At 38.0% G+C, this 26,335-nt stretch overlaps 2 protein-coding genes across 6 annotated transcripts in view; one reads left to right on the forward strand and one right to left on the reverse strand.

Annotated features, from left to right (window-relative positions):
* The window catches only part of VCL (vinculin), a 109,896-nt gene extending 107,608 nt beyond the window's left edge, over positions 1-2,288 (forward strand). For both annotated transcript variants that reach the window (XM_047072976.1, XM_047072975.1), the window contains one exon: positions 178-2,288. In XM_047072976.1, the coding sequence (XP_046928932.1) occupies positions 178-324 (147 nt within the window). In that variant the 3' untranslated portion in view covers positions 325-2,288. The remainder of the gene's footprint in view (positions 1-177) is intronic.
* On the reverse strand, positions 1,882-26,179 carry AP3M1 (adaptor related protein complex 3 subunit mu 1). 4 transcript variants are annotated; one of them, XM_047072995.1, is made up of 9 exons: positions 26,093-26,179; positions 15,252-15,527; positions 14,368-14,539; positions 11,275-11,412; positions 9,777-9,862; positions 9,031-9,164; positions 7,967-8,174; positions 6,139-6,283; positions 1,882-5,701 (listed from the first exon to the last, which is right to left on the reverse strand). In XM_047072995.1, exons 2-9 carry the CDS (start codon positions 15,522-15,524, stop codon positions 5,601-5,603), a joined length of 1,257 nt encoding a protein of 418 aa, XP_046928951.1. In that variant the 5' UTR covers positions 15,525-15,527; positions 26,093-26,179; the 3' UTR covers positions 1,882-5,600. The 4 variants fall into 4 exon arrangements, with proteins under 4 accessions (XP_046928951.1, XP_046928953.1, XP_046928950.1 ...); XM_047072997.1 differs by lacking the exon at positions 26,093-26,179 and adding an exon at positions 25,817-26,056; XM_047072994.1 differs by lacking the exon at positions 26,093-26,179 and adding an exon at positions 25,655-26,056.
* Between the last annotated feature and the right edge of the window lie 156 nt (positions 26,180-26,335).

Below are 26,335 nucleotides of genomic sequence, written 5' to 3' on the forward strand. Positions count from 1 at the left end.
TGATGGCCTTTTTTGGGTTGTTTTTGGTGATTCCCCTATACCACCAGTGATATGACAAGTGGGGGGATGCCAGCTGCAGGCGGGGTAAACTGCAGTCCACTCCTAGCTTAAGCCAGTCTTGGAGGTTGGACTGCGTCAGGGACTGTGAGTAATGGAGAGTTCTTGCTTTCCTTGCAGGCCACCGAGATGCTGGTTCACAATGCCCAGAACCTCATGCAGTCAGTGAAGGAGACTGTTAGAGAAGCTGAAGCTGCTTCAATCAAAATTCGAACAGATGCTGGATTTACATTGCGCTGGGTTAGAAAGACTCCCTGGTATCAGTAGGCACTTGGTCAAACTTGGCTGGCACAGAAACCCCTACTAAACAGAATGAAATGATTGGAGTCCCAGAAGATGATGAAAATTGCTTAGGGGGTTAAAAGCCACATCCTGGCCTGACGTAACAGAAAGGAATGAGGCCTCTTCACTTTAGAAATCATTTATACTCTTGTCATGGACACTTTGAAATATGTCTCCGTATAAAGCCTGTATTCTCAAACACAGTTAATACTTGTGCACACTCTATCCCAATAGGAAGACTGGGTTTATAGCCCATGGACTTCACATAAGCTCAGAATCCAAGACTGAACACTAGCCAGACACCTGCTCTGCCCTCATTCCCTAGGGGACAGTTCCTTCTTTGCTTCATTCTCCTTGTTCCCCTACCCCCTTCTACCTGCTAGGCTCCCAAGACCCAGGGCCCAGACAGCTTAGTTAAGAAGGAAATCACTGTGCCTCCAAAATTTGTTTTGGGCTTTCTATATTGCTCCTGACCCTGGCTGTGTACTATCTAGGTCCTTTTCAGAGTGAGCTTCGCTGCTACAAGGGAAGATGGCCTCTGGGGAGCCCCAGTAGGTGGAGCCTGGATTTACTTCTTGCCCTTCCCCAATTTAATCCTTCTAATTTCCCACAGTACAAAACCAAATTTCACTCTCAGGAGGAAATCACAGAATCACATGATTCTGTCTTTACCTTGCCCCTGAGCAGTGTCTGTGCTAGGGAAAATTCCTGTCCTATATCCGGCCTCGGCCTGTCAAGGTAGCCACCCCACAAACACACTGTGTGTCCTGGTGCTTTCTGCTACTGGAGGGGCAGAGTAGCCGGGGCGTGGCCCTGCCCATCTTCCCAGCAGGGTCACTCCCAGGAGCTTCATGCTTTGTCACTGCCTGCAGAGGTCTGTGCTGAGGCCTTAGCATTCATTCGTATCTCTTGTTCTGAGCTGAAATGCTGCATTTAATTTTTAACCAAATCATGTCTCCTGTCCTGGCTTTTGTATTCTACCCTCACCCCCTTCCTAAACAAGATTTTAAAGATATGTGTTTGTTCATTGTAATTTTGAAAGAGCCTTTTTATCCTTTTGAAATTGTCCTAAGAATTGGTGCTTGCCTCCCAGGAATGTTTAAGAGAAAGGCAGTCCTGTCTGAAGGGCACTTCCTACCTAAGGGAGATTGGTACTTGCAGACTGGAATTCTGGCACTGTTGGGAATGAATCAATGAGAAATAGTCCTCAGTATGTTCCTACCTCCCGTAACCAAGACCCTGTATCCTCTCTTCCCTCCCAAGTATGAGTGTCCAAGAGAATAATGGGTATAATATTTAATTATCACCATAAATTTCCTATTAGCAAAGTGAGAGAAGAACTTTTCCTTTTTTGCACTTATCACTGCTGTCTAAGCATTGCCCAGCACATGAAATCTTATTTCTTCCCAAAGCCAGAACTGGATGAGTAAAGGAGTAAGAACCCTTGCCTGAATGTCCTTTCTTCTCACCTCCAATATATGTTAAATCTCAACATCGAATGTGTAAAACTTAAGTTGGTACTGTACACTCAGGCTTCCTCTATTTTCTTTTAACTGATGAATATTATTTTTAAGGCCCTCAGCATATTTGTAGTTGCTTACCTGATATAAATGCAATATTAATGCCTTTAAAGTATGAATCTATGCCAAAGATCACCTTTTGTTTTACGAAAGATTACTTAGAGGAAATAAGAAGAATTATGTTTGCTCTCCAAGTTCTTCCAGTGTTTTGAGACACTGGTTTACACTTTATGCCAATGTGCTTTTCTCTTAATATCAGCGCTCAAGACACAGTGAAGCAAGTTAAAAAAAAAAAAAAAATCCCTGAAGACTGATTAGAGACATCACCACTAAAAAACTACATTTATAAGCTAGGATTTGTTATATGCAAATATTTTCTGCCTCTTCTTTTGTTCTGTTTAAAACAATAAAGTGCATTTGTATAAATAATGATTTAAATGATGGATATATTATTTTAGCAAAAACGTTTAGACCAGCTTTCTCCTTTGTTTTGAAAAATAGCCAATGAAACTAATCTTCAGGATTTGGCAACTAAACTTTTATTTAATCCAAATGTACTGGATGAACAACATACTACTGTATAGCAGTAGTATATTTACTTAACAAAGATCTGCATAATAAAGGACAGGTTTGGGATTATACACTAGAAGGAGGTGACAAAGGTTAACAATAGAAAGAAAGCAGCCAGTTGATGTGGATCATCCAGTAGTCTGTCTTCATCTAGCTAGCTGTGGAGACCATCACCTCTAAGAAGCTGAAGCTGTTACATGTGCAGGAATATCACATGCCTATTTTTCGAATTTCAAAGCCCAATACAGAACAACAGGGCTGTCAGGGATCCACCAGGGCTGTAAGGCAGATAGCTAGCTTTTGGGGACATTCTCCTTTTGCTTGAGGAAGCACTGACTATAAGTAGGAACAGGTACTTGGGAGCAGAGTGGGCACATCACTGTTTTTGCCTGGTTTTCTAGATCTGAAAGGGGAGTGTGAAAGGGGGATAGTGCTGCAGACTACACCTATTGCCGATTTAGAAGCGTTGCTGACTAGGGAGGCAGATTCCAGACTCCTGGAGTTGAAGAGAAATATCCAAGGCTACAGAATTAGCTCAGCATCTGAAAACAGTATTCATGGTCTAATTTTTGTTACTCACCATATGTTCACTGGTGCTGCCTTCCTGCTGCATCATATTTTAGTTGTTTTCTCAAATCAGAGGACTCTAAGGACAGTGAGACCAGCATCTTCCAAAGGTTCTTCTGTAGCACTTTAGGAATGAACCCATCACATGAATACTCTTTGAATAAATGAGAGTAACTTCCTTATACAGAGAATGAGCGTCTAACTTCATTTGCTCTTAGGATGGCTCCTTTAAGAATTTATAAAATGGGGCAATTCTGGGATTAGCTGGATTTCTGTGTTTGAAAAATATTCTAAGTATTCATGGATCTTTGTTACTTATTAGTAGTTGGTGCTGGTGGTGGTGGTAGGGAGAGTAGCTTTGATCACTTATTGCTCAGTCTCTGGCCATAGGGTGATGCTTAGAGAAAGTACACATGGCTGTTAACATACTGAGGTTAAGAGATGAGCACCTGGAAGTGCTCTGCAGCAACCCTTACACCTTATGTGATGATACAGAACAAAATCTGATCATGTTTAGCCTGCTCTGATACTGAGGCATGCCCATCTGAGAATGCTCAATCAACAGTCAAGTTAAAAAAAAATCAATTTGTTGCTTCGTCTTTTTATTGACAGTAAAGCCAGGTTAGATAAAGGACTTACTGGATTCAAATTAATAAATACAATAATTTAATTATAAAAGGAAACAGTCTACTTGGAAGTTTTAGCAGAAATTGCTAAAGACAAAGGACTCTTGGCATATAATCTGTTTATATATGAGAAGATAGCACAGAACGAAAACTGGACATTCGCGATATGGATGGTTGAGATTAGGGATTCTGCAGAAAGAAAAGCCAAGGTACTGACTGCTCTTTTAAGATAGGGCATTAAAAGACATTAAAAATGAAAAGCAACTGAACTGGGTAATTAACCTCAGGCAATGGGAATAAATATTTGGCAACGCCCTGATTTTAGCTGCCAAACTGATACCGGTTACCCAGGAAATTCCAAATTTGCAAAAAGTGCCATTTCCTATTAGATGAAAGGCAGGCTGGGTACCCTAGGCAGGCAAAGGTAAGAATGCTGCTGTATGGTGGGCTCTGTGTACCAGCATCAACCACTAGCCCTTGATAGCACAATGTGATGAATTTAAGGGTCATTCTTAGCATGATACAGAAAAGGCAGTTATAAGCAGAGACGAATGAAGAGAATGGAGTCACAAGGAGAAGAAAACTAATACCATAAGCAAGAACATGTGGGAACCATGATGAACAAGCACTTACATCTTTCAGCCTATCTCCATTCTTCGTATCTCATGAGGCAAAACAACTGGGCAAGGACTTCAAAGCCAATGAAGTTGAGTGAAGTGATACAACTACAGACTGACTTGCCAACCATGAGGATCAATATGGTTTCATCAGTGTTGGTGAAGGTTTTGTTTCTGCCTCAATATAATGCACATCCAAGTATTTTGTCAGTACAGTAGAGACATTCAAGTAATAATTCTGAACAGCTTCAGGAAGGAACCTACTACCATAACCTTGGGAAGCACACAATATGAAAAGGGGGTTCCCCTTGAAGACAAGGGATACAGGTAAATTCAAAGACCTTAATAACAGTAAAAAAGATAAAAGGTTTAAAAGACTGACAATAGTGAAGCAGGCACATTTTCTTCCTTTTGCTGAACTAGGGCTTGAGGCCTTTAGGCTAACTATGGTTTAAGTGGTGTTGACAAGTTTTACAGAACACGATGGTGGCAAAGGTTCACTGAAGTTTCTCTTTTACTGCTTAAATTTGCTTCAAATCTCAAATGCTTGTGCTTGCAATAACTTCCTAAAAGCAGAAGTAGTGTTCCCTTTTATGACCTTAATAAAGCATTTGCCCCTTTGATACAAATCATTTTTACTATGCTATCTAAATGGCTGAACCAGTGGCACAAAACTGAGATGGTACATATGCAGCAAGGACCCTGTAAATCAAAATCTGAGCTTTACATAAAAATCTTATTTATAAAAAATACAATACCAAGTATAGTGAGAATGAAGCATGGAGCAGTAGTGCCCCCTGCCAGGGCCATGTGGAAGTGGCTTCTGCTACAGTGCTTGCTTAATGGCACAAGTGAAAAGCTGAATAAGGCAAACACTTGAAGAGGCAGTTTTCTGTAAACTTCTTGGGGGTGGGGAGATTTCCTCTGTTGGGACAGTTGCTGATTTGGGATGGCTAAAATCAGGTGTGACATTTGGCTGCACTTGATGCATCACATTACAGATTAAGACAGCTCCTGCTGGCTGAGACCAGTTCACTTGTTTTAGGGAACAGGTGATCACTGTAGACTTTTGCCTTTACTGTTACAAAGTGCAGCCTCCAGCTGATGCCCCCCATGAAGGAAATCACCTCCAGAATCTTCCTAACTGAAATGATACAAAATAAGCTAAGTAATTCAAAGTTTCCTTAGCTTAAAGCTCCTTAAGAACCCTACATTGATTACTAAGCAACTTCGTTAGCGGTGTGTAGCTCAACAGGGATGCTTTAACTAGAATATGTATTCCCACCCACTTGGTACCTAACAGTAATAAACTATAATGACACTAGGAAAACAAACAGATCTTGAGGAATTTTGGCTTCTTCTCATGTCCTCACTTGGAACTTTCCAGCTTTCGTGACATATTTGACTCCTTTAAATGGCTTATATTTCTCCCCATACATGTCCAAACGGTTTACTTTTAAGCCTGTGTCAAAAAGAATAGGTAAGGAAAGGAACAAATTATTATCCTGGTCACACCAACCAACAATATTTGTTTAGCAATGAATACTACACAGTAAATCTGACATTAACCAAGAGTCCCTTTTATCATTTGGAAGCAATCTCCTTTCTACTGTTCATAAATTATAGCACTGTGGAAGGATGGTTTTAGTTTAGATTCCCATGTGGGCAAGGGATGTCTTTTCAAGATGATTCTTTCTGTGAGTATGAATGACTCCTTCTTTTGTGCTGGGAAGGGGGTCTGGTGAAGGAAGTTAAAGTGCTCTCCAAAATCACTGTACCTGAGAGGAGGCCCCATAGCACAGTGTGAAAGGCAGGCTGGAGTTAGTTCTTTTTAGAGGGAATGTTAGTAGCCTTCTAAGCAAAATTCAGTTAACCCTTAAACACAAAACTTATCCTTACCAGAAATAGCAAGCTGCTGGATCTTGAATTGTATGTTGAGACTTGGATTCTCTTCCGGCTTGGGTGCTCCAGACTGTAAATTTACCAGTCCTTTAAGACTTGGGAGCTTTTGTGGAGTAATTTTTCCCACATCCCATGTTAGTACCTTAAAAAGACATAACAACCAAATACAACCTGAACTATTTATTAAAGACAAATGTTTAGAGACAAGGTTCAAAGACACCATAACTTTCTGTACAGAATGGAGCACAGTGTCTTGGAAACAAGAGACCTGGGATCTTCTGTGACTCTGAATGGTGAGCACAGAGAACCAACATTTGTAGACCATCTACTTTTGGATACAGTATTGTGCTTAGCACTATTCACACATTATCTCAAAGAAGCCTGGGGGCGCCTGGGTGGTTCAGGTGGTTAAGCATCCAACTTCAGCTCAGGTCATGATCTCATGGTTTGTGGGTTTAAGCCTTGTGTAGGGCTCTGTGCTGACAGCTCAAAGCCTGGAGCCTACTTCCAATTCTGTGTCTCCCTTTCTCTCTATCCCTCCCCCATTCGCTCTTGCTCTCAAAAATAAACATTAAAAAAAAAAAAAAGCCTGTGATGCAGATTTTATCTTCTTTTTATCAATAAGGAAACTGAAGCTCAGGGGTCAAATGACTTGCTCAGGGTCACATAGCTAGTTTAGAGGCAAAATTGGGATTTGAAGGGGCGCCTGGGTGGCTCAGTCGGTTGAGCAGCCGACTTCGGCTCAGGTCATGATCTCGCGGTCCATGAGTTCGAGCCCCGCGTCGGGCTCTGTGCTGACAGCTCAGAGCCTGGAACCTGTTTCAAATTCTGTGTCTCCCTCCCTCTCTCTGACCCTCCCCCGTTCATGTCTCTCTCTGTCTCAAAAATAAATAAATGTTAAAAAAAAAAATTGGGATTTGAACCTAAGACTGATTTCAAATGTTGTTTCTACTATATTGCCTTCACTGTGTCTCTGGGCCTCAGTTTACTCTTCTTGTAAAATGAGAAAATGGACCTAAACTGGTGTTCTTTAAACTTTTAGCTTTCTTTGTTCAAATGAAATCTTTAGTGTGGAAGCTCAGTAACAGTCAAGAAAGTGAAGCTGTTACGACTGAAGCCAAGGTGAAGGGCTAGGGATCTGGAGCTCCCCCTTCATTGCTCAGCCCTGTGTAGTATCCGGGGAGGTTCTTCAAATCCTTAGGACTGGATTGGATGATGATTTCATTCAAAAATATGCCTTTTCACTTATCAGGCAGTACAATAACTGCCACTGAAAAGAATCATATTTTTTACCCAAGCAGGAAGCTGAGAGAAAATCATCTTTTATAGTTTCTCTGAAAACCCTCTGCTAGAGGCACATTTATGTATAGTGAGGAAGCAGCTTTCCTAGCCAGTGCCCACTGTGGAAAAGTGTGAAACAGTGCTTTTAAATGAAAAAGAAAGGTCTTACTGATCAATTTCTACAGAAAATTTAACAATAGACTACAATACTATCTTCTTATATCCAGGTAATGCTTCTCTCTTTTTAAAAAGCTTTTTATATCTTCTTCCTCATTAGCGAGTGGGCCTCTAGCTGATCAGTGGATGAGAAAAAGACACACTCTGAGGGAGAACAGAATGAGTCTCAGTTTCTGTTCATCTCTTCAGCAGCAGATGTGGGTTCCCTCCACAGCCAGGGGCAGGCGCATAGCACAGTATGCTCTCTAGGTTTTGTTAGGAACTTTAGTTTTAACCAAGACATTAAACCCTTCCTTCTGCCCTCCCTGCCATTACAAAATAAAGACTGCAGAAACACTTGCTTACTCTTGATGAGAGGTGGCCATACCTTGGTAACTGGATCAAATGTATAGCTGCCTTGTGTTGGTGTCAGGTTCATATTCAGTACAACTTTTGGCATGTGAACTGTTACTGTGATTCCTTCAATAGTTTTCCCCATATTCTGCTTTGGTCCAATTGTAATATCGAATCTTCCACAAGAACTGTTCTCCTTAAAGCTGATGCAATGTTTCACATACACTGGTATTGCCACTAGACTGAAAAGAGAAAGACAGACTCAACCACAAACATGATTAATGGTGTGAGACAGTTCTAGAGGTAGCCTGAAAACCTCAGTCCAGAGTGTCCTACCCTGCCTTTGACTCCACTATGGGACCATATACCCCCAGAAGTGGAGATTTAGCATCTGTACCAGGGGGTTTGAGTACATCAGGGTTCCAGCATCACTGCACTAAGACTCATACAATTTCTGAGCAATACATATACAAGTCAAGATAGTATAAACAATTGGGGCAAATAGCCCTAGTTTAAAGAAATGAATTAAGATACCATAGAAAAGATAATTTAAAATTATACTAAATAAAATAGCCCCTATGTGGTAAGAGCCAAGAAACAACTCCTCTGCTTTTAAGTCCTGTCTAATATTACCCGTATACCTTCTGATATTTTCCAGGGACAAACCAGGTACAACCCATAATGCTAATTCATTCATTTGAACCTCAGTACATAGAAGAGTGTCCTGAAGCCAGTTAGTTGGGAGATACCCTGGGAAGCTGGAGGTATGTGTGTCCTTTAGTTATGAAGCCTAAAGACCACAGTAAATTATGGCATGGATTCAAGGTTTTGCCCAGGTTACACAATTCCAAAATGCTTGTTCTCAGGTATATATTTTGCTACTCTCATTTACTACTATTTTATACTCTCAGATTCAAGGTACACTGATTATATTAGATACATATTTTCACCAGTTCTTCCTGAGTCTCCTGATGGGCCATGGCTAAAGGGAGCAGTGATGAATTCAAGTATTCAACTGTCAAAATGGAAAAGGTAAAGTGAATTCTACCCATCACACTGATCTATGATGGTAGATTTCTGGTTAATGCACCGACATACTTTTGTGAGCTGACACGATATGATATGAGTCGGAAATTTCCATCTGGAGGAATAAATGACAAAACTCTTTCAGATTCCCAACGCTTGAACCGGATGCAGGGGTGGAAGCTGACATCATCTAGAAGCCGTGGGTTCTGCCAGGAAAACAAGATAGCAATATTCATAGAGTGCAGTGAATATGGCAACTCTACTCAGATATGAGAAATTAATAGACTCCCTAAAGATAAAAGAGTCATGTTAAGAGTTGGTTACTATGACCACATTAACACAATCTTAATGGATATTATTTTATTTGAATTTCAATAACTATTAAGCAGAAAATACAAGTAGTATCATGTCCATTTTATAAATGAAAAAACTGAGGTTTGAAGAAGTCAAGGTCAGGACAAGACAGCATCAGAACTCTGTTCTCTTGATTTTCTTAGTAGTGTATCATGCTGAGTCTAAAATGATGAAAAAGATCAATGCCCTTTCATCAGCAAAAAAATAATTCGGTTAAGTGACACTACACATTTGCAGAAGCCAGCCAGCCACTTAAGCCACTTCTGGCAAACTCAGGAAAAGACCTCAGCCTTTTCATAAAGGCCATGCTCATCATGTAAAACACTGTCTTGGGAAGCTGTACTAAGAATACTACTGAGATAATCCTTATAATCTAAGATACAAACATCTCTCAGTATTTATCATTTCATTTAGTACTTCATATGTATTAGGCATGCAAAGAACTACAGGGCAGGAGAACTTACCATGAAAGAAAGAGAAAGGTCAGGCATTCCAGATAGCTTAATGCAAGCATCAATGACCCCCTGAATTTCTGCAAAGACTGTAGATCCTGAGGAAAGAAATAAAGTGATAACATCACTGGAATCTGAGTCTTTACTAGAGCTATCACTGTATCTGAAGTAATGGAGACACCTCCTGAGTGTCAGACATAATGAAACTTGCACATTTTCTAACAAGTTAGTGGACAAAGGATCTATTACACCAGTTACAACAACTTCTTCACTAAGTGCCATGGCCCACATCTAACTCTGGTAGGTAATTCTAAGGAATATCAAACCTGACTCTATCTTGATAGTGAACCTTGAAAGACTGCTGGATATGAAGTTAAAAATTAAAAAAATTTTTTTTTCACGTTTATTCATTTTTGAGAGACAGCGCACGAGTGGGGGAGGGGCAGAGAGAGAGAGGGAGACACAGGATCTGAAGCAGACTCTAGGCTCCGAGCTGTCAGCACAGAGCCCAATGTGGGGCTCAAATCAACGAACCGCGAGATCATGACCTGAGCCGAAGTCGGATGCTTAACCAACTGAGCCATTCAGGTGGCCCTGAAATTAAATATTTTTAATGGAATTTACAAATGAGGCAAGTTTCTCATGAAATGGACTAAACTGTTAACTTTAAGAAATAGGCATTATTCTGTAATAATACAGTTATTATTCTGTAGGATAGAATTTTACAATGAAAAAGAGCACTCACTAAAGAAAAGATATTGGTTGTAATTCGTAATAACTCATTTTCACACGGCAACTAGCTGTGTGACCTTAAGCAGATTACTATGCTCTTCTGAGCTTCAGTTTCCTTATGTATAAAATGTGAGGGTTGGACTAGATGTTTTAAATAAAACTTTATGATTCTAAGACAGTACTGATGTTTTTTGGGGGGTTGTTATTAGAAGTACTGCATATAGGGGCAGCTGAGTGGCTTAGTCGGTTAAGTGTCTGACCTTGGCCCAGGTCATGATCTCACAGCTCAAGAGTTCAAGCCCCGTGTTGGGCTCTGTGCTGACAGCTCAGAGCCTGAAACTGCTACGGATTCTGTGTCTCTCTTTCTCTCTGCCCCTCCCTGGTTGGTGCTCTGTTGCTCCCTCTCAAAAATGAATAAACATTAAAAAAAATTATACATAAAAAAAAGAAGTACTGCATATTAAAGTGGTAGCAAAAGTATGGTGTATGGTAGATATACAATAAATGTTTAAATGAATAAACGGCAAAAGGCAGAGGCATACAGGGTAATAACTGGCTTAACAAGGCAGCATGAGATCTGATTTATAAGGTTTGGCAGACCTAAACTAGTGGTTATGAAAATTATATGTAACCTCTGGGCAAAATAAACAGATTTTTAAGCTATTAGAAAGTGAATGCCTTTCCACTGAAGCCATACTGCCAAAGGGTTTCAATTTTCTGTTCAGCTTATGTCAGCTCAACTGTTTCTTCCCAAATAAGATTACATGCACACAATTACCTGATTTATCTATAATTGCATCTATTTCTTCTACGACATCAAAATAGGCTTCATTGTTTGTGTACTTTACCCCTGCCCGTCGCCATGGGATGTTGGACAGCTGCCCAGTGGGGAGTGTGTCCCCAACATTACTGCTGCCTAGAAACCGGAAACGGAGAAAGCAAAGGTAATGCATTAAATGGTCATCAGAAAAGCTATTTACAAGGGCACCTGGCTGGCTCAGTTGGTAGAGTGTGCGACTCTTGACCTTGGGGTTGTGAGTTCAAGTTCCAAGTTGGGTGTACTGCTAACTTGAAAGGAAGAAAGGAAGAAAGAAAGAAAGAAAGAAAGGAGAGAAAACAGAAAAGAGAAAAAAAGAAAGAGAGAGAAAGAAAAAGAGAGAAAGAGAGAAAGAGAGAAAGAAAAAGAAAGAAAGAAAGAAAAGAAAGAAAGAAAGAAAGAAAGAAAGAAGCTATTAACCAGCAAAACAAAACAAAACCAAAAAACAAAAAAAGAATGCTTTATTTGCTTCTTTACTGTTTGGGTTTTACTTCATTGAAGTATTTGAAGAACCACTTGTGGATGGTTTCCAGAATTGTCGGAGATATATTCATACCAACAGGATCAAATTTCTAGAAGACAGAAGTAGACCATGTGGTCCTCTATGTGCCAAACCAGGTTAAATTCACTTACTTATCTTTTGCTTTCTGCATGTTAACAGTAACCTAACCTGATTCCAGTGGCTCAACAACGGAATCTCATCCTGCTGCCACTGATGAAGAAAAGAGGCTAGTTGTTTTAAAATCTTCTGCTGATAAAATGTCTCCACTGAGAATACAAAGTGATTAGTAGGCCCTTTGGTATTCAGCTTAAATTCTACATGAGATGCTGCCAAGCAGGCCTCAGTGGAGTAACTGGATGAAGAACACACTCTAGCCTTCTCCCATTTTAAGGTCAGACACCCATATGGCTGCAATATCGCTCATGTTTAATGTCTGGCTTTTTTACTGATAAACTGACATATGTCTGAAGAAAGTCTGGTTGTCCAAAACATATCCTTGAGCTGTGACATATTTAACATTTTGGTTAATTTACATTTCCAACATACAAGTAGTACATGCTTAATAACAACAACAACACATGTGAAGTTCAGAAAAGTGGCTAAAAATATCTATCTTCCTTTTACTAAAATACAACTACCATTAACATTTTGGTATATTTCTTTAAACATTTCCCTCATAAGTAGGTTCCACTTATTATTTTTTTTTTTTGTATTTTGATAATTTTGCTTTTTTTACATATAATTTTACAGTCTCATTTGATTGGTGTTAGTGTCTCCAACCTTTTGCCTTCCAAAATTTTTGAAAAACACTGCCTTAATCTTCCTGTTCAAAACTTTCAATGTTTCCACACTGGCTTTGTGGGAAAAAAAAAAAAAAAAACACCAAAAAACCCCCAAAACAAATTTAGCCTAGCATTCAAGAATTTCCTCAACTTAACTCTTTAATTTTATCTCTCACGACTCAGCTAAAAAACAGCTCTGCTTCTGCTAAACAAATTAATACAATTCAAGGCTTTTCACTTTGTGTGTGTTTTCTCATATCGTTCCATCTATAGAATGTTCTTATTCCTCCCTCTCTCCTTAAATTCTGTTGCTTCTCTAGGGCTCTGCCCTAGGGCCAACCAGTATAATTCAGAAGGAATTATTTCATCCACTGAACCATTCTCTTGAATTTTATAAAGCACTGCCTTAATAGCCTATATACTGTCATTCTATTATTTTAGTAATTATAAAATACATGTTCATTTTGGAAATTAGAAAGTGTAAGGCAAAAATAAAGATAGTATGTAGTTCCTTAGTTGGAGATGGTCATTGAAAACATTTTAGAGCTTTTTTGTCTGTATGAATGTTTATGTATAATTAAGATAATTAAATAATTTTTATGGTTTTGTGGTTTTTTTTCCATTTAATATTATATCATGTGTACCTTCCAGTGTCACTGCATTATCTATAAAGTACGGAATTGCCTTTTACAATCTTACTATTATTTATGTACTTTATTTTTTTTCCCCAATCTCTCATCCAGAGTTTAAATTTTAGGCACACAGACACTCCATCTTATCTTTCCTTGAATTTCTCCTAACACTCAGCCTTGTATAGAGGATGAATAAAGCTTTCTTGCAAGCCTCCCTTGCCCCATTTTTTACGTCAGTATATTTGGAGAGGGGTTTATAATGGTAGACATTACAGCTGGTGTGGCATGTAACATTTCACAGAAATCTTTCTCTAGAAGACTTCAATGCTCTCAAAAAAAAAAAAAAAAAAGCCATCATCTGGATGTACCTAATTTCTAGCTACACTCAAGAAATAAACCAAAATAAGAAACTTACAAAACAAGTACAAGGCCCACATTGCATGAGATCTCACAAATAGACTAATTTCCTATCTTTTTGTTTTAATAAATCTTCTGCATGTATAAAACAAAGACTTGGAGGAGACAATATGTACTCTGTAGTGAGGATCTTAAATTTTCTATAGTCTAGTAATTTGGGTTTTATATATTTTATATATAACATAATGCCAGTTTTATAATGCTATTTTTGCCAGCTTTTGAGATACAATTGACATATAATATTGTGTTAAGTTTAAGTGTATAACATGATTTGATACATTTATACACTACAAAATGACTCTGAGTATAGTATTAGTTTATATATTCATCACATCACATAAAATAATGCTATTTTAAATACTACAATGCCAGTCTATACATAGATTGAATGCTCTTCTACGTAGCCTTCCCTTTTCTGTTGGCTTCTTTAGGATTAACTGGGAAGTTATTCAGTCTTATTATTTAGTGTTAAGTAATAGTAATAATGTTATTGTGGTCTTATAGAAAAATCTATAATAAAAGAATAAAAACCAAAAGTTTTCTTTTTCATTTAAGACCTAGCCTCTTCCCATGAAAAGAAATACACATCCATTTTCACAACAGCACTAACTTTAACTCTGGGCAAGCTGTACTACCTTAATAATCTGTCAGATCATAAACAAGATTATAAACAACTTGTTTATAAAGTTTTATTTGCTCAGTTCCTACGTTTTCACCTTACCTGTAATAGAGTTGACGACAGAACGTAGAATTGTTGGTGGTTTAATCAGTTCTTTCAAAATATTAGATTCAGTAGCCAGTGGAAATCCATTGTCTAACATTTCTTCCAAGAGCTCATATACAATGACCACATTATCCTTAATTGCAGCTTCCGAACACTCACCAAAGTAGTCCTTAACAAAATGTACATAATATTGCACAATGGAAGACATGAAGAAAGGCTTGCTAGACACTCTTTGTTCAGCAGGATAAACTTATAGTAGCATAATTCATTGTTTAATATGTTGAAAATACATAAATCAGAAGGAAAAAAACCCTTTGTAGTTCTCTACATTATTCTTGAATAATTTTCTTAATATTTTTAGATTGAACTGAATTCCTATTACATATTAAGCCAGAGAGTACACTGAAACATTAAACTAGAATGTGAACTATAAACTTCACTTGCCTACCTCCAAAACACAGATAAGTTTTCAATTATTTGGTACATTTAGCAAGATAATAAAATGTAAATATTAGAAGACTGCATAACCAATAAAAATCTTGGGACCATTCAGAGAACTGTATGTAGAGGGCATTACTGTTTCCTGATGACATAATTTGTAATACATATAAAAAATAACCTTCTTAAGTGATATTGTTTTTTGGGGGTGCCTGGGTGGCTTCCATGACCATGAGATTACTGTGTTCTACTGAAACAATGAATACAACAGCCATGTATACTGCTACACACCCTACAAAAAAGGGTTTATGAATTTATTCTTAATTGAAAAGGAGAGAGAGAGATAGAATACACATACAAAGCTGGATAATTAAAGAGTATCATCATGTGTCCTACCCCTAACTTGAGTAATTTAAGTTCAAAAGATTTGATGAATAACCAACCTGAAAAGTGTCAGCAACTCGATGTAGAAACTCAATTACAAATAGAGGTGGCACTTCAGTCTGTATGACAGACACAAAGAAGAGCTTATCCCGGTAGATACTGATGAGGTAGTGATGAGGTGTTGAAATGACAGGTGGTACATTTTCAACATCAGCAGCTTTCTCTTGAGCTTCAAAGAAATAATCACAGACAGACTGGCTCACAACACTCTTCCAGTGCTTCTCTAGAAATATGTCACCGGAACAGTTTATGAGAAATAGACTGTGAATCATTTTCTGGAGGGAAAAAAGTTTAAACAATTTAGTGTACATCAAAAAGTACCCTTGTATTATCCTGACAAAACCAGACAAAGGCAATACAAGAAAATACAGACCAATATCACTTAAGAATAGCTGTAAAAATCCTCAACAAAATGCTAGCAAATTGAATCTAGCAATATATACAGAAGATTATACACCTCAGCCAATAGGATTTATTCCAAGAATGGAAGATTGGTTCAACATATGAAAATCAATCAATGTAACACACAACATACATAAAATAAAAGACAATAAAACCATATAATCATTTCAAAACGTGCAGGAAAATAATTTGACAAAATCTACCACCTGTTTATAATAAAAACACTTAAAATAGAAAAAGAAACTTCCTAACATTGATGGGGCATCTATGAAAATCCCATAGCTAACATTATATTTAATGATTACAGATTAAAACCTTTTTCCTTAATATCAAGAATAAACAATGATGTCCACTCTCACCATTTTTTTAAAATATATTTTTTAATGTTTTTATTTTTGAGACAGAGAGCGAGAGAGCATGAGCAGGGGAGGGGCAGAGAGAGAGGGAGACATAGAATCCAAAGCAGGCTCCAGGCTCTGAGCTGTCAGCACGGAGCCCGACGCGGGGCTCGAACTCATGGACCGTGTGAGATCATGACTTGAGCTGAAGTCGGATGCTTACCTGACTGAGCCACCCAGGCGCCCCAACTCTCACCATTTTTATTCAGTATGGTACTGGAGATTCTAGCCAGGGCAATTAGAAAAATGAAACCAAAGGCTTCCAAAGTGGAAAGGAAGAAAAAAACTACCTCTATTTGCAGATGACACAATTTTTATATATGTAAAGTCCTAAGGAACACAGACGTACACACACACAAAATCATAGTGAGTTCGGCAAGCTCGCAGAATACAAGATTAATATAAAAAATTATATTTCCTTTTTATTAAAAAATTTTTTTTAATGTTTATTTATTTTTGAGAGAGACAGACAGAGTGCGAGCAGGGGAGGGGCAGAGAGAGAGCAAGACAGGCTCCAGGCCTGAGTTGTCAGCACAGAGCCTGATGTGGGGCTCAAACTCACAAACCATGAGATCATGACCTGAGCCAAAGTCGGACGCTTTAACCAACTGAGCCACCCAGGCACCCCTAAAAAACAATTCTATTTCTACACATTAGCATTGAATAACCTGAAAATGAAATTGAGAAAACAATCCATTTACAAGAGCATCAAGAAGATCAAAATACTTAGGACTAAATTTAACAAAAGTGCAAGACTTGTACATTGAATAGTACAGAACATCACTGAAAGAAATTAGAAATTAAAAATATCTAAAACTTGGGAAGGTATTTCATGTTCATGGATTAGAAAACTTAATATTGTTAAGATAGCAATACTCGCCAAATTGGCCTAAGATTCAAAGCAATCCCTACTATAATGCCAGCTGTCTTTTTTGTGGATACTGACAGGATCATCCTAAAATTCATACAGAAATGAAAGAGATAAGGATAGCCAAAACAATCTTGAAAAAGAACAAATTTGGAGGACTCACACTTCCTGATTTTAAAAACCTACTACAAATGTACCATGTGGTACTGGCAAAGGGATAGACATATAGATCAATGGAATAGAACTGAGAGTTCTGAAATTAACCCTTACATATACAGTCAATTGATTTCTGATAAGAATGCCAAAACCATTCACTGGGAGAGAGATGAGTCATTTCAACAAATGGTGCTGGGACAACTAGATTTCCACATGCAAAAGAATGAATATGGACCTCTACCTCATGTCATATACAAAAATCAACTCAAAATGTATCAAAGACCTAAATCTAAGAGCTAAAACTATTAAAAACTCTTAGAAAAAACCATATATGCATTAAGTTGTCAGTACCCTGGGTTAGATAATTTTTTTAGATATGACACCAAAAGCACAAGCAACCAAAGAAAAAACAGATAATCTGGACTTATATCAGAATTAAAAATTTTTGTACTTTGAAGGACATTATCAAGAAAGTAAAAAGAGAACTCACAGAATGAGAGAATAATTGCAAACCATATATTTTATAAGGGACTACTATCCAGAATATATAAACACTTAACAACTCAATAATAAAAGGACAACACAATAAAAAAAATGGGTAAAGAATTTGAAGACATTACTCCAAAGAAGACAGACACACAAATGACAAATAAGCGGAGGTAAATGTGCTCAACGCCTTCTCAGAATGTAAATCAAAATCACAATGAGGTATTATTTCATATCCATTAGACTAGATATAATCAAAATGCAGACAATAACAAGTATTGACAAGAAAGTGGAGAAACTGGAACCCTCATCAATTGCTGATAGGGATTTAAAATGGTATAGTTGCTGTGGAAAACAGTGTGAATTCTTGCAAAAGTTAAAGACAGAGTTATCAAATGACTCAGAAATTCTACTCCTAGGTATACAACCAAGAAAACTAGTAATGGATGTCCATACAAAAATTTGCGTACAAATGTTCCTAGCAGCATTATTCATAATATTCAAAAAGTAGAGACAACTCAAATGTCTATCAACTGATGAATGGGTAAATAACAAACTTTCAAACAATGGAATATTATTCAACCATAAAAAGGAATGAAGTAATACATGCTATTAAATGGCTGAACCATGAAAACATTATGCTTAGAAGCCAGACACAAAGGTCACATATTGTATGATTCCATTTGTATAAAATGTCCAGAATAGGCAAATCTACACAGACAGAAAGTAGATTAGTGGTTGCCAGAGGCTGGGTGTAAGGGGAAGAATGTGGAGTTAGTGGTTATGGGCTTCTCATGTCTTCTTAAGGTGATAAAAACCATCTGGGATTAGAGATAATGATTGTACAGCTTTGTGAATATACTAAAACCTACTAACTTGTATACTTTAAAATGTGAATTTTATAGTATGTGAATTATATTTTATTTAAAAAATATTCTTAATAACTGTGACACACAAATCTACTTCCAGGTAGATTAAAATGTGTACAAATGTGCACCCAAAATATGTATAAAAATATATTGTTATGGTGAAAACCTGCAACAACTCAAATGTTTATTAATAGTGGAATGGAAAAATAAATTACACAATATTACTAAAATGAAAAATTGCACAGCAATGAAAATTAACTTGTTACACGAAGCAAAATCTTAAATCTGTTTGTAAGATTTGTTTGTTTATTGAACAAAGCCAGAAGCAAAAGGATACATACAGTATGATTCTATTTATGTGAAGTTCTAGAACAGACCAAATTAATCTATGGTTTGATAAAAATGCTTTTATGGAGGAGAGTGAGGGTAGTGACTAAGAGGAGCGTGGGGGTGGTTTAGGGTACTTGTAACATTTTATTTTTTGATATAGTTACAAGTTGTATTCATTTTGTGATAATTCATTGGGCTTTATATTATGACATATAATTTTCTGAGTGTTAATTATGCTTCAAATAAAAACTTTATTATCCTTGCAAATGGGGGATGGTGGAAAAATATCTAATTACCTTAACGTGTTCCCTTCTTTTATATGGATAACATCAGTTATCAGGTGTTTAGTCTGGTGGTCCATTAATTCAAAATTATACTACTGTAGAAGTGTAGCCCAACTGTAAAAAATTTAAAATGAATAGTTTCTCTGCATGAAGATAAATCCCAAAGAGGAAAGGAAAACTTTCCAGAATGGATGCATTCATTCAATTCTGTTGACACAGAAAACAATGACATAAACCTGAGCAGTTCTTTTAAGATTAAGTAATTTATTTTATGAAAGCATCTGACATTTAAGGACTAACTGGTGATGATTTCCCCTTCCCGTCTGGCACATGTTTAGAAGTTTTTAAGTAAATTACTAATTACTAAGATGTGTTTTAATAATTACTGTATTATTATACATAAAATAAATGCTGTTAACAGTTCCTGTATTAGAAACAAATACGTTTCTTTGTTCAAAGCCATCTCTACTTAGCAAGCAACCAACAGGACAATAAACCCTGACACTTCAGGCATTGGACCTACTAAATTTTTCTAGATTAATACTGCAACCTGCTCATTTTTCTACTTTATCTAATCAGATGCTTTGTTTAATAGGTTTGCTTAATGTCAGCTTTATATTTCTATTTGGGTGTTAAATAGTGTCATTAGGGGCACCTGGGTGGCTCAGTCGGTTAAGCATCTGACTCTTCGTTTTGGCTCAGGTCATAATCTCATGGTTTGTGAGTTCGAGCCCCACGTTGGGCTCTGCACTGACTGAAGCCTGCTTGGGATTCTCTCTCTCTGCCCCTCACCTGTTCCCACTCTTTCACTCAGAACAAATAAACTTAAAAAAAAAAATTAGTGTCATTGGAATACAGACTTGCTATATAGAACCTACTAACTTTTAACTATCATCTGGGCTAATACACTTAAAAAAAACCAAAGAAACAGGAGTATCCAATGAGAAGATCTGCAACTAAACTTGTATTATGATACATTTCTTGTAATAAAATCTTCATCTGAAATATAAAATGTAGCTTAAAGGAGAACACTGTAATTCCCTCAATGAAGACTCCAATTTGAGCACTTCAACCAAGCCAACTTTGGAAGATGGTACCCTTTGCAAAACTAAATTTTCAGCTCCAAAGTGTTTTATTCATTAAGGGTAAATAATAATACCTAAAATGTATTCAGTTACTAACTGTGGGCCAGGCACTATGCTAGGCACTTATCTACATTATCTCACTGAATCTTCACAACTCAATGTTATAAATATCATGCTTATCCCCTTTTTACAGATAAGATGATAAAGTCTTGGAAATGTTAAGTCAGATCCTACAATAAGTATAAGAGCTAGGATTCAAACCCAGGTCCATGAATCTTGGGCTCCCTTTCTCACCTGGCTCCTAGAGACTAGTTATTAGGAACATTCTCTAAGGCAGCACTGTCCAATAGGATTTCTTGCAATGACGGACTAGTATCCATTGGTCACACGTGGCCATTGAGTACTTGAAATATGGCTAATGCAACTGATGTACTGAAGTTTTAATTTTAACTTAATTTAAATTCATATAACTACATGTAGTTAGCGGTTGCCATATTGAACTAGGCAGCAAATGGATAGCAAATGTGCTCTTTGAGCTTATAATTTAAGAAAAAGAACTGAAGGATGTGCTTCTTATTTAGAAGCCAAAATGTGTCCTAATAAATTATTTTGAGCAAAAATTATATTTAAAAGATCTGACAGTAAGTTATATTCTTAAACCAGTCACCCTATAGAAGGTATAGGTCTGTGGTACTTTGTTGTCACAGTACACCCCAGAAGAGCTGCTTGTTCTCAAAGCAAGTGACTTCATAGTTCCTTTATTTTAGAGGCCACATTCCTATTCATCCTCTTAAACTGGTGAAAAATTCTTTCCAGGAAAAGTGTCCACCAAAGTTGTTTTCACTGGCAATAGTTCAAATCTCAGGAGAATACTGTAAGTTAAACCAGCCATCTGGATTTATTGTTATCCTTAATGCTGAGATGAAAGCATAACACTTGTGGCTCTCATCAGTGCTTAGCTTTAAAACCCACCTTACCCTTCTATTATAAAAGAAGAGAGCTTATTTCTTCTATTCATATTATGAACAAAAGCCTAATACATATAACAATTAAATAAATGCCACACATAGCAGTGTAAGTTGTCTCTTTAAAAATTTTTTTTAAATGTTTATTTTTGAGAGACAGAGAGAGAGAGAGAGAGAGAGAGAGAGAGAGAAACAGAGCATGAACTGGGGAGGGACAGAGAGAGAGAGCAGACACAGAATCCGAAGCAGGCTCCAGGCAGTCAGCACGGAGCCCGACATGGGGCTCGAACTCACGAACTGTGAGATCATGACCTGAGCCGAAGTGGGACCCTTAATGGACTGAGCCACCCAGGCGCCCCTAGCCTGTTTCTTTAGCTACTTATTCTTTTAGCAGCTGCAGTTACTTCTTTCATCATTTTAACAAACTTTCTGGGAAATTTATACACGTACCACAACCATAGCCATCTTTTTGTTATTAGTGACTTTTGAATCAGAAAACAGAATGCTACCAGCTTATTTTAAAGCCACTTGAGAAACTTCAGAAACAGTTCTATCAGAGCTTTGACTGCAGCTTACATACTTCATAAATCCTCTTTACCAAATGAACACTCAACCTGATGAGTCACAAACAATGCAAATATAAAACACACAGTTCCTGACTTAGGATGGTTTGACTTAAGATTTTTCTAATTTACAATCATGCAAAAGTGATATGTATCCATTAGAATCCATATTTTGAATTTTGATCTTTTTCCAGTAGAGTGATACCATACTCTTGTGGGATGCTGGCCAGAGGCAGTGAGCCACAGCTCCCAATCACCCACATGATCACCAGAGTAAACAAGAAATACACTTACAACTATTCTGTTCTTCACTTCAGTATTCAATAAATTACATGAGATAGTCAACACTTAATTATAAAATACGCTTTGTTTAGATAATTTTGCCTAACTGTGGGCTACTGTTGAGTGTTCTAAGCACATTTAAGGTTGGCTAGGCTAAGCTATGATGTTCAGTAAATTTAGGTATATTAAATGCATCTTTGACTTAAAATATTTTCAACTTACAATGGGTTTATCAGGACATAACCTCATCATAAATAAGTCAAGGAAGATGTGTAGCCAAATTTCTATTCTTGGAATAGTGTCTAAAAAAGAAAATGTATACTCTGGTTTCTCTTCAGATCACATAAATCTTTCGCCTTTTAAAAAAGAAAATGTGGGGCGCCTGGGTGGCTCAGTCGGTTAAGCGTCCGACTTCAGCCAGGTCACGATCTCGCGGTCCTCGAGTTCGAGCCCCGCGTCGGGCTCTGGGCTGATGGCTCAGAGCCTGGAGCCTGCTTCCGATTCTGTATCTCCCTCTCTCTCTCTCTGCCCCTCCCCCATTCATGCTGTGTCTCTCTCTGTCTCAAAAATAAATAAATGTTAAAAAAAAAATTAAAAAAAAAAAAAAAGAAAATGTATTCCTTCTACATATAACAGAATGGGGGCATAGAAGGGCCTATATGCAAGGTAAGAGAATGAGATCAGAAAAGAATCTAGCTCCTCTGATTCTCAGACAATTCTTAGACCATTTATTCATTCAACAGATAGTTCGGAATATGTTTTATATACAGCATGCAATGGAGATAAAAGGGTGAACTAAATAAGTCCTTGAACTTAAGAGTGTTTAGACTTCAGCAAAGAAGGCAAACAAAACAGTAAGATGTAATTTCTATGACAGAAGTCCTTCAGAATTTCACCAATCTTTAAGGTGACAGAGAACACAAGTAAAGAAAACCAGCACAAATTTAGCAACTTTAGGAGGTGAGGTGATGTGGTGAGATGTGACGGGGAAGGAGATAAGCAGAGACTGGTTTACTTAGTTTTTAGTGCAATGTAAAGTCATTTTTTATGGTTTTAAGCAGGGAATTCATGAAATCCAATTTATAGTTTTAAGAAAAACCGCACTGTGGAAACTTAGGCAACTGGATATTGTGACACCGGCTGAGAGATGAATTATGGTGGTGGCCTGGACTAACAGAGTTGACAGCAGGGACAGAGTATAATGAAAAGATAGGAGAAATGCTTAGGCTTGAGCAAAGATTAGGTGGATTTGGGGGGTGAAGATGAGAGGAAAAATGAGGCAGTTAGCCCTGGTCCTGTATACTGACCCAATTCTGGATATATTTGACCTAAATGGATATATTCACAAGACCACTGCGTGTGTAGGTTTGGTGCTTCAGAGAGAAGCCGAGTTGGAGACATGCGTATGAGTAAACACGACTTTTTGTTAATGGGGATTACAGCTATAAGGAGAAAAAAAAACAACAACAAAGAGAGAATGTGCATAGTAAGAAAGAGCCTATGGAAAGAACTCCAACATCTGAGTAGGGCCAAGGAAATGGGCCTAAAAGAAGACTGAGAAGATGTGGCTGGAGAGCAGTAAAAAAAAAAAAAAAAAAAAAAAAAAAAAAAAAAAAGGTAGGAGGGAGGGTAACAATTTTTAGTAAATAGAGTGTGTTAGTGTGTTTCCAGAAGAATATATATAGTACAACTATATAAAGTATAATATATAAAGTATACATAAAGTATTATGGTTTTTTTGTCCCTATTGAGAATTTATGATTTAACACATAGAGGGCATTGGTGACTTTAGTAAAAGTAGTTTTTGTGGTAGTTCAGTGGAATGCTGGAAACAAGACAGGATGAAATAGGCTGAGAAATAGCTCAAAGTGGAAAAAACAAAGGAAAGTAGATGATATACTCAAGAACTCTAGCTGTGAGGCTGAAAAGACACAAAAATAAATGGGAGTATATCAAAATACAGTTAAGGAAGAATATTTCTAAATGCTTAAGGAAAGGTATGAGTAGAAGGCAAAAGGCAGATGATGTAGGAGAGAGGAAATAACTGGAAAAAAAAAAAAAGAGGATCCTGATTAGGGAGGAGAGGACGGTACTGGGAGACTTCAGAGATTTGTTTTCCTTAAGAAGGGACACTTTTCCAAAAATCATATGACTTCACTCATATGAGGACTTTAAGAAACAAAACAGATGAACATAGGGGAAGGGAAACAAAAATCATATAAAAACAGGGAGGGGAACAAAACAGAAGAGACTCATAAATATGGAGAACAAACAGAGGGTTACGGAGGGGTTGTGGGAGGGGGGATGGGCTAAATGGGTAAGGGGCACTAAGGAATCTACTCCTGAAATCATTGGTGCACTATATGCTAATTTGGATGTAAATTTTAAAAAAGAAAAAAGAAAATTAAAAAAAAAAGAAAAAAGAAGGGACACTTTGTCTCTTTAAACAAAAGGGAAGAAGGTTTGTACATTTGGTTGTAGCAACATGATCGCTTCTGTTTTCTCTGTGTAACAGAAGAGATCATTTGTAGAGGGAGCGAGAATTCTTCTCTATAAATGTCATTTGCTACTCAAGCATTTACATATTACTGAGCTGCTTAAACATATCTAATCTAGAGGGAACTCCAACAGTATAGTATGTTGAATGTTTAGAAATACCATAAAAATCCTAAGATTCAGGTAAGAAAAACTAACCTTACTGCAAAGAGAACTTTCGTACCAAAGATATGTAAATTTCAGGTACTTCCTCATTCAACTCATTCCCCCACTTTTCCTATATTCTTAAAGAGTCCTCCTTTCTCTCCATAACTGATCGTTCCATTTGTAATTTTGATCCCATTTCCTTCTCTTTTCTTAGATTTGTATCATACACATTGGTTACTTGCTTTCTGCCCCAAAACATGATGTGTCTTGTATTTTTTAAACCAAACCCCAGAGGCGCCTGGGTGGTTCAGTGGTTAAGCGACCAACTCTTGATTTTTGGCTCAGGCCATGATCTCACAGTTTTGTGAATTCCAGCCCCAGGTCGGGCTCTGTACAGAGCTTGCTTGGGATTCTCTCTCTCTCTCTCTCTCTCTCTCTCTGCCCCTCCCCTGCTCGCGCTCTCTCTCAAAATAAATAAACTTAAAAAATTTTTTTAAATAAAATAAAAATAAACCCCAATCCTTACAGGGACTGACACCCGCTCAATAATCTTTTGCTTCATGCTCCAAACGATGAAGGTTTGATTAGTCTACACTTGCAATCTCTCCTCTCAGTAATTGACTGTATTCAAGCAGATCTTTTAACTGGTCTAATGACTTCCTAATCATCAAATCCAACTACCTAGTCTCAAACTTCAAATTCCTCTTTTGAACCTTGCAGCATTTCATGTCATTGATAACTTTCTCCAAACCAAAACAAAGACTTCTTATTACATGAAACTTCACCTGTTTGGTTATCACCTTGAAAGTTTCTTTTCGGCTTACTTCCCAGCCTTTTCTTTTTCCCCCTTTTAATCTTTCTACCATCCACACCTAGGCCCCTGTTTCAAACTCGGTATATCCCAAGCTCCACAAAATTCCTCCTCCTCACGTATGGGCTCCTAATTTTAGTGGCACCACCTTCATAATCATACAGGTTATAAGCTTTAGCTTTGGGTACAAGCCAAACCCAACAAATCCAACCAGCCACAGTGCTCATCACTTTTCCATACTCAGTTTAGATTCCCGTCACCTCTCTCCTGAAGAACTGCAACACCTTCCTCACTGTATTCGTCACCCCAGGCTCATCCAGGCGCCACCCTCCAACAGGACGTCCGTTCAGGTTAGTCAGGGGGTTTGCCTTCCAAAGCAGAAGGCTAGGGCTGAGGTCCGAGTTGTTGCTACTTCAGCTCACCGTGGGCGACAAAATCTTTTTCCCGCGCCGAAGCACGGAGAGGGACCCCAATGAGCCTGAACCTCTTGGGCGTGGGACCCGAGAAGGCCGGGCTGCAGGTGCACCTCTCCCTTCCGGCCCTGCCGGCAAGAAAGCCTGGAAGGCCGAGAGGGAGGCCTGGTCAGCATCAGAAATTCTCCCGAAGCCCAGGCTGGAGTCCGGACCCCCAGCTATTCAGCCTGCTCCCCAGTTTTCGAGCTGTTCCCTGTCCGTAGACTCCCCGCCCCTCACACTCACCCCGACACCTGGGCCAGCCAGTGATTCGGCGCCAGGTCCACTCCGGACCTAGGCTGTGGCAGCTGAGAAGGCCCCGAGGACCCCCGCAGGTGGGGTGCCCAATAGAGTGCCTGACTAACAGCTTCAAAGAAACCAACTGGGTCTACAGTATTGAGAAGATTAAATAAGAAGAAAGACGTTGAATGAGGAGAAGGACGTCTCTTGAGGTTTAGGATCTAAATCTTCTAGATGACCCAGAACCTA

The sequence above is a fragment of the Lynx rufus genome, unplaced genomic scaffold (genome assembly GCF_022079265.1).
Source record: "Lynx rufus isolate CCGP_SWC_20201006 ecotype Redwood Valley unplaced genomic scaffold, mLynRuf1.p SCAF_11, whole genome shotgun sequence".
Classification (NCBI taxonomy): domain Eukaryota; kingdom Metazoa; phylum Chordata; class Mammalia; order Carnivora; family Felidae; genus Lynx; species Lynx rufus.

Excerpts from the sequence above, each read along its gene's own strand:
- AP3M1 (XM_047072995.1), bottom strand. The coding sequence starts at position 15,524 with ATGATTCACAGTCTATTTCTCATAAACTGTTCCGGTGACATATTTCTA. Across the intron at positions 14,540-15,251 it reads GAGTTGCTGACACTTTTCAG|GACTACTTTGGTGAGTGTTC; the intron begins GTTGGTTATTCA and ends CATTTTGTTAAG. Across the intron at positions 6,284-7,966 it reads CATTTGATCCAGTTACCAAG|GTACTAACATGGGATGTGGG; the intron begins GTATGGCCACCT and ends TGTCTTTTTAAG.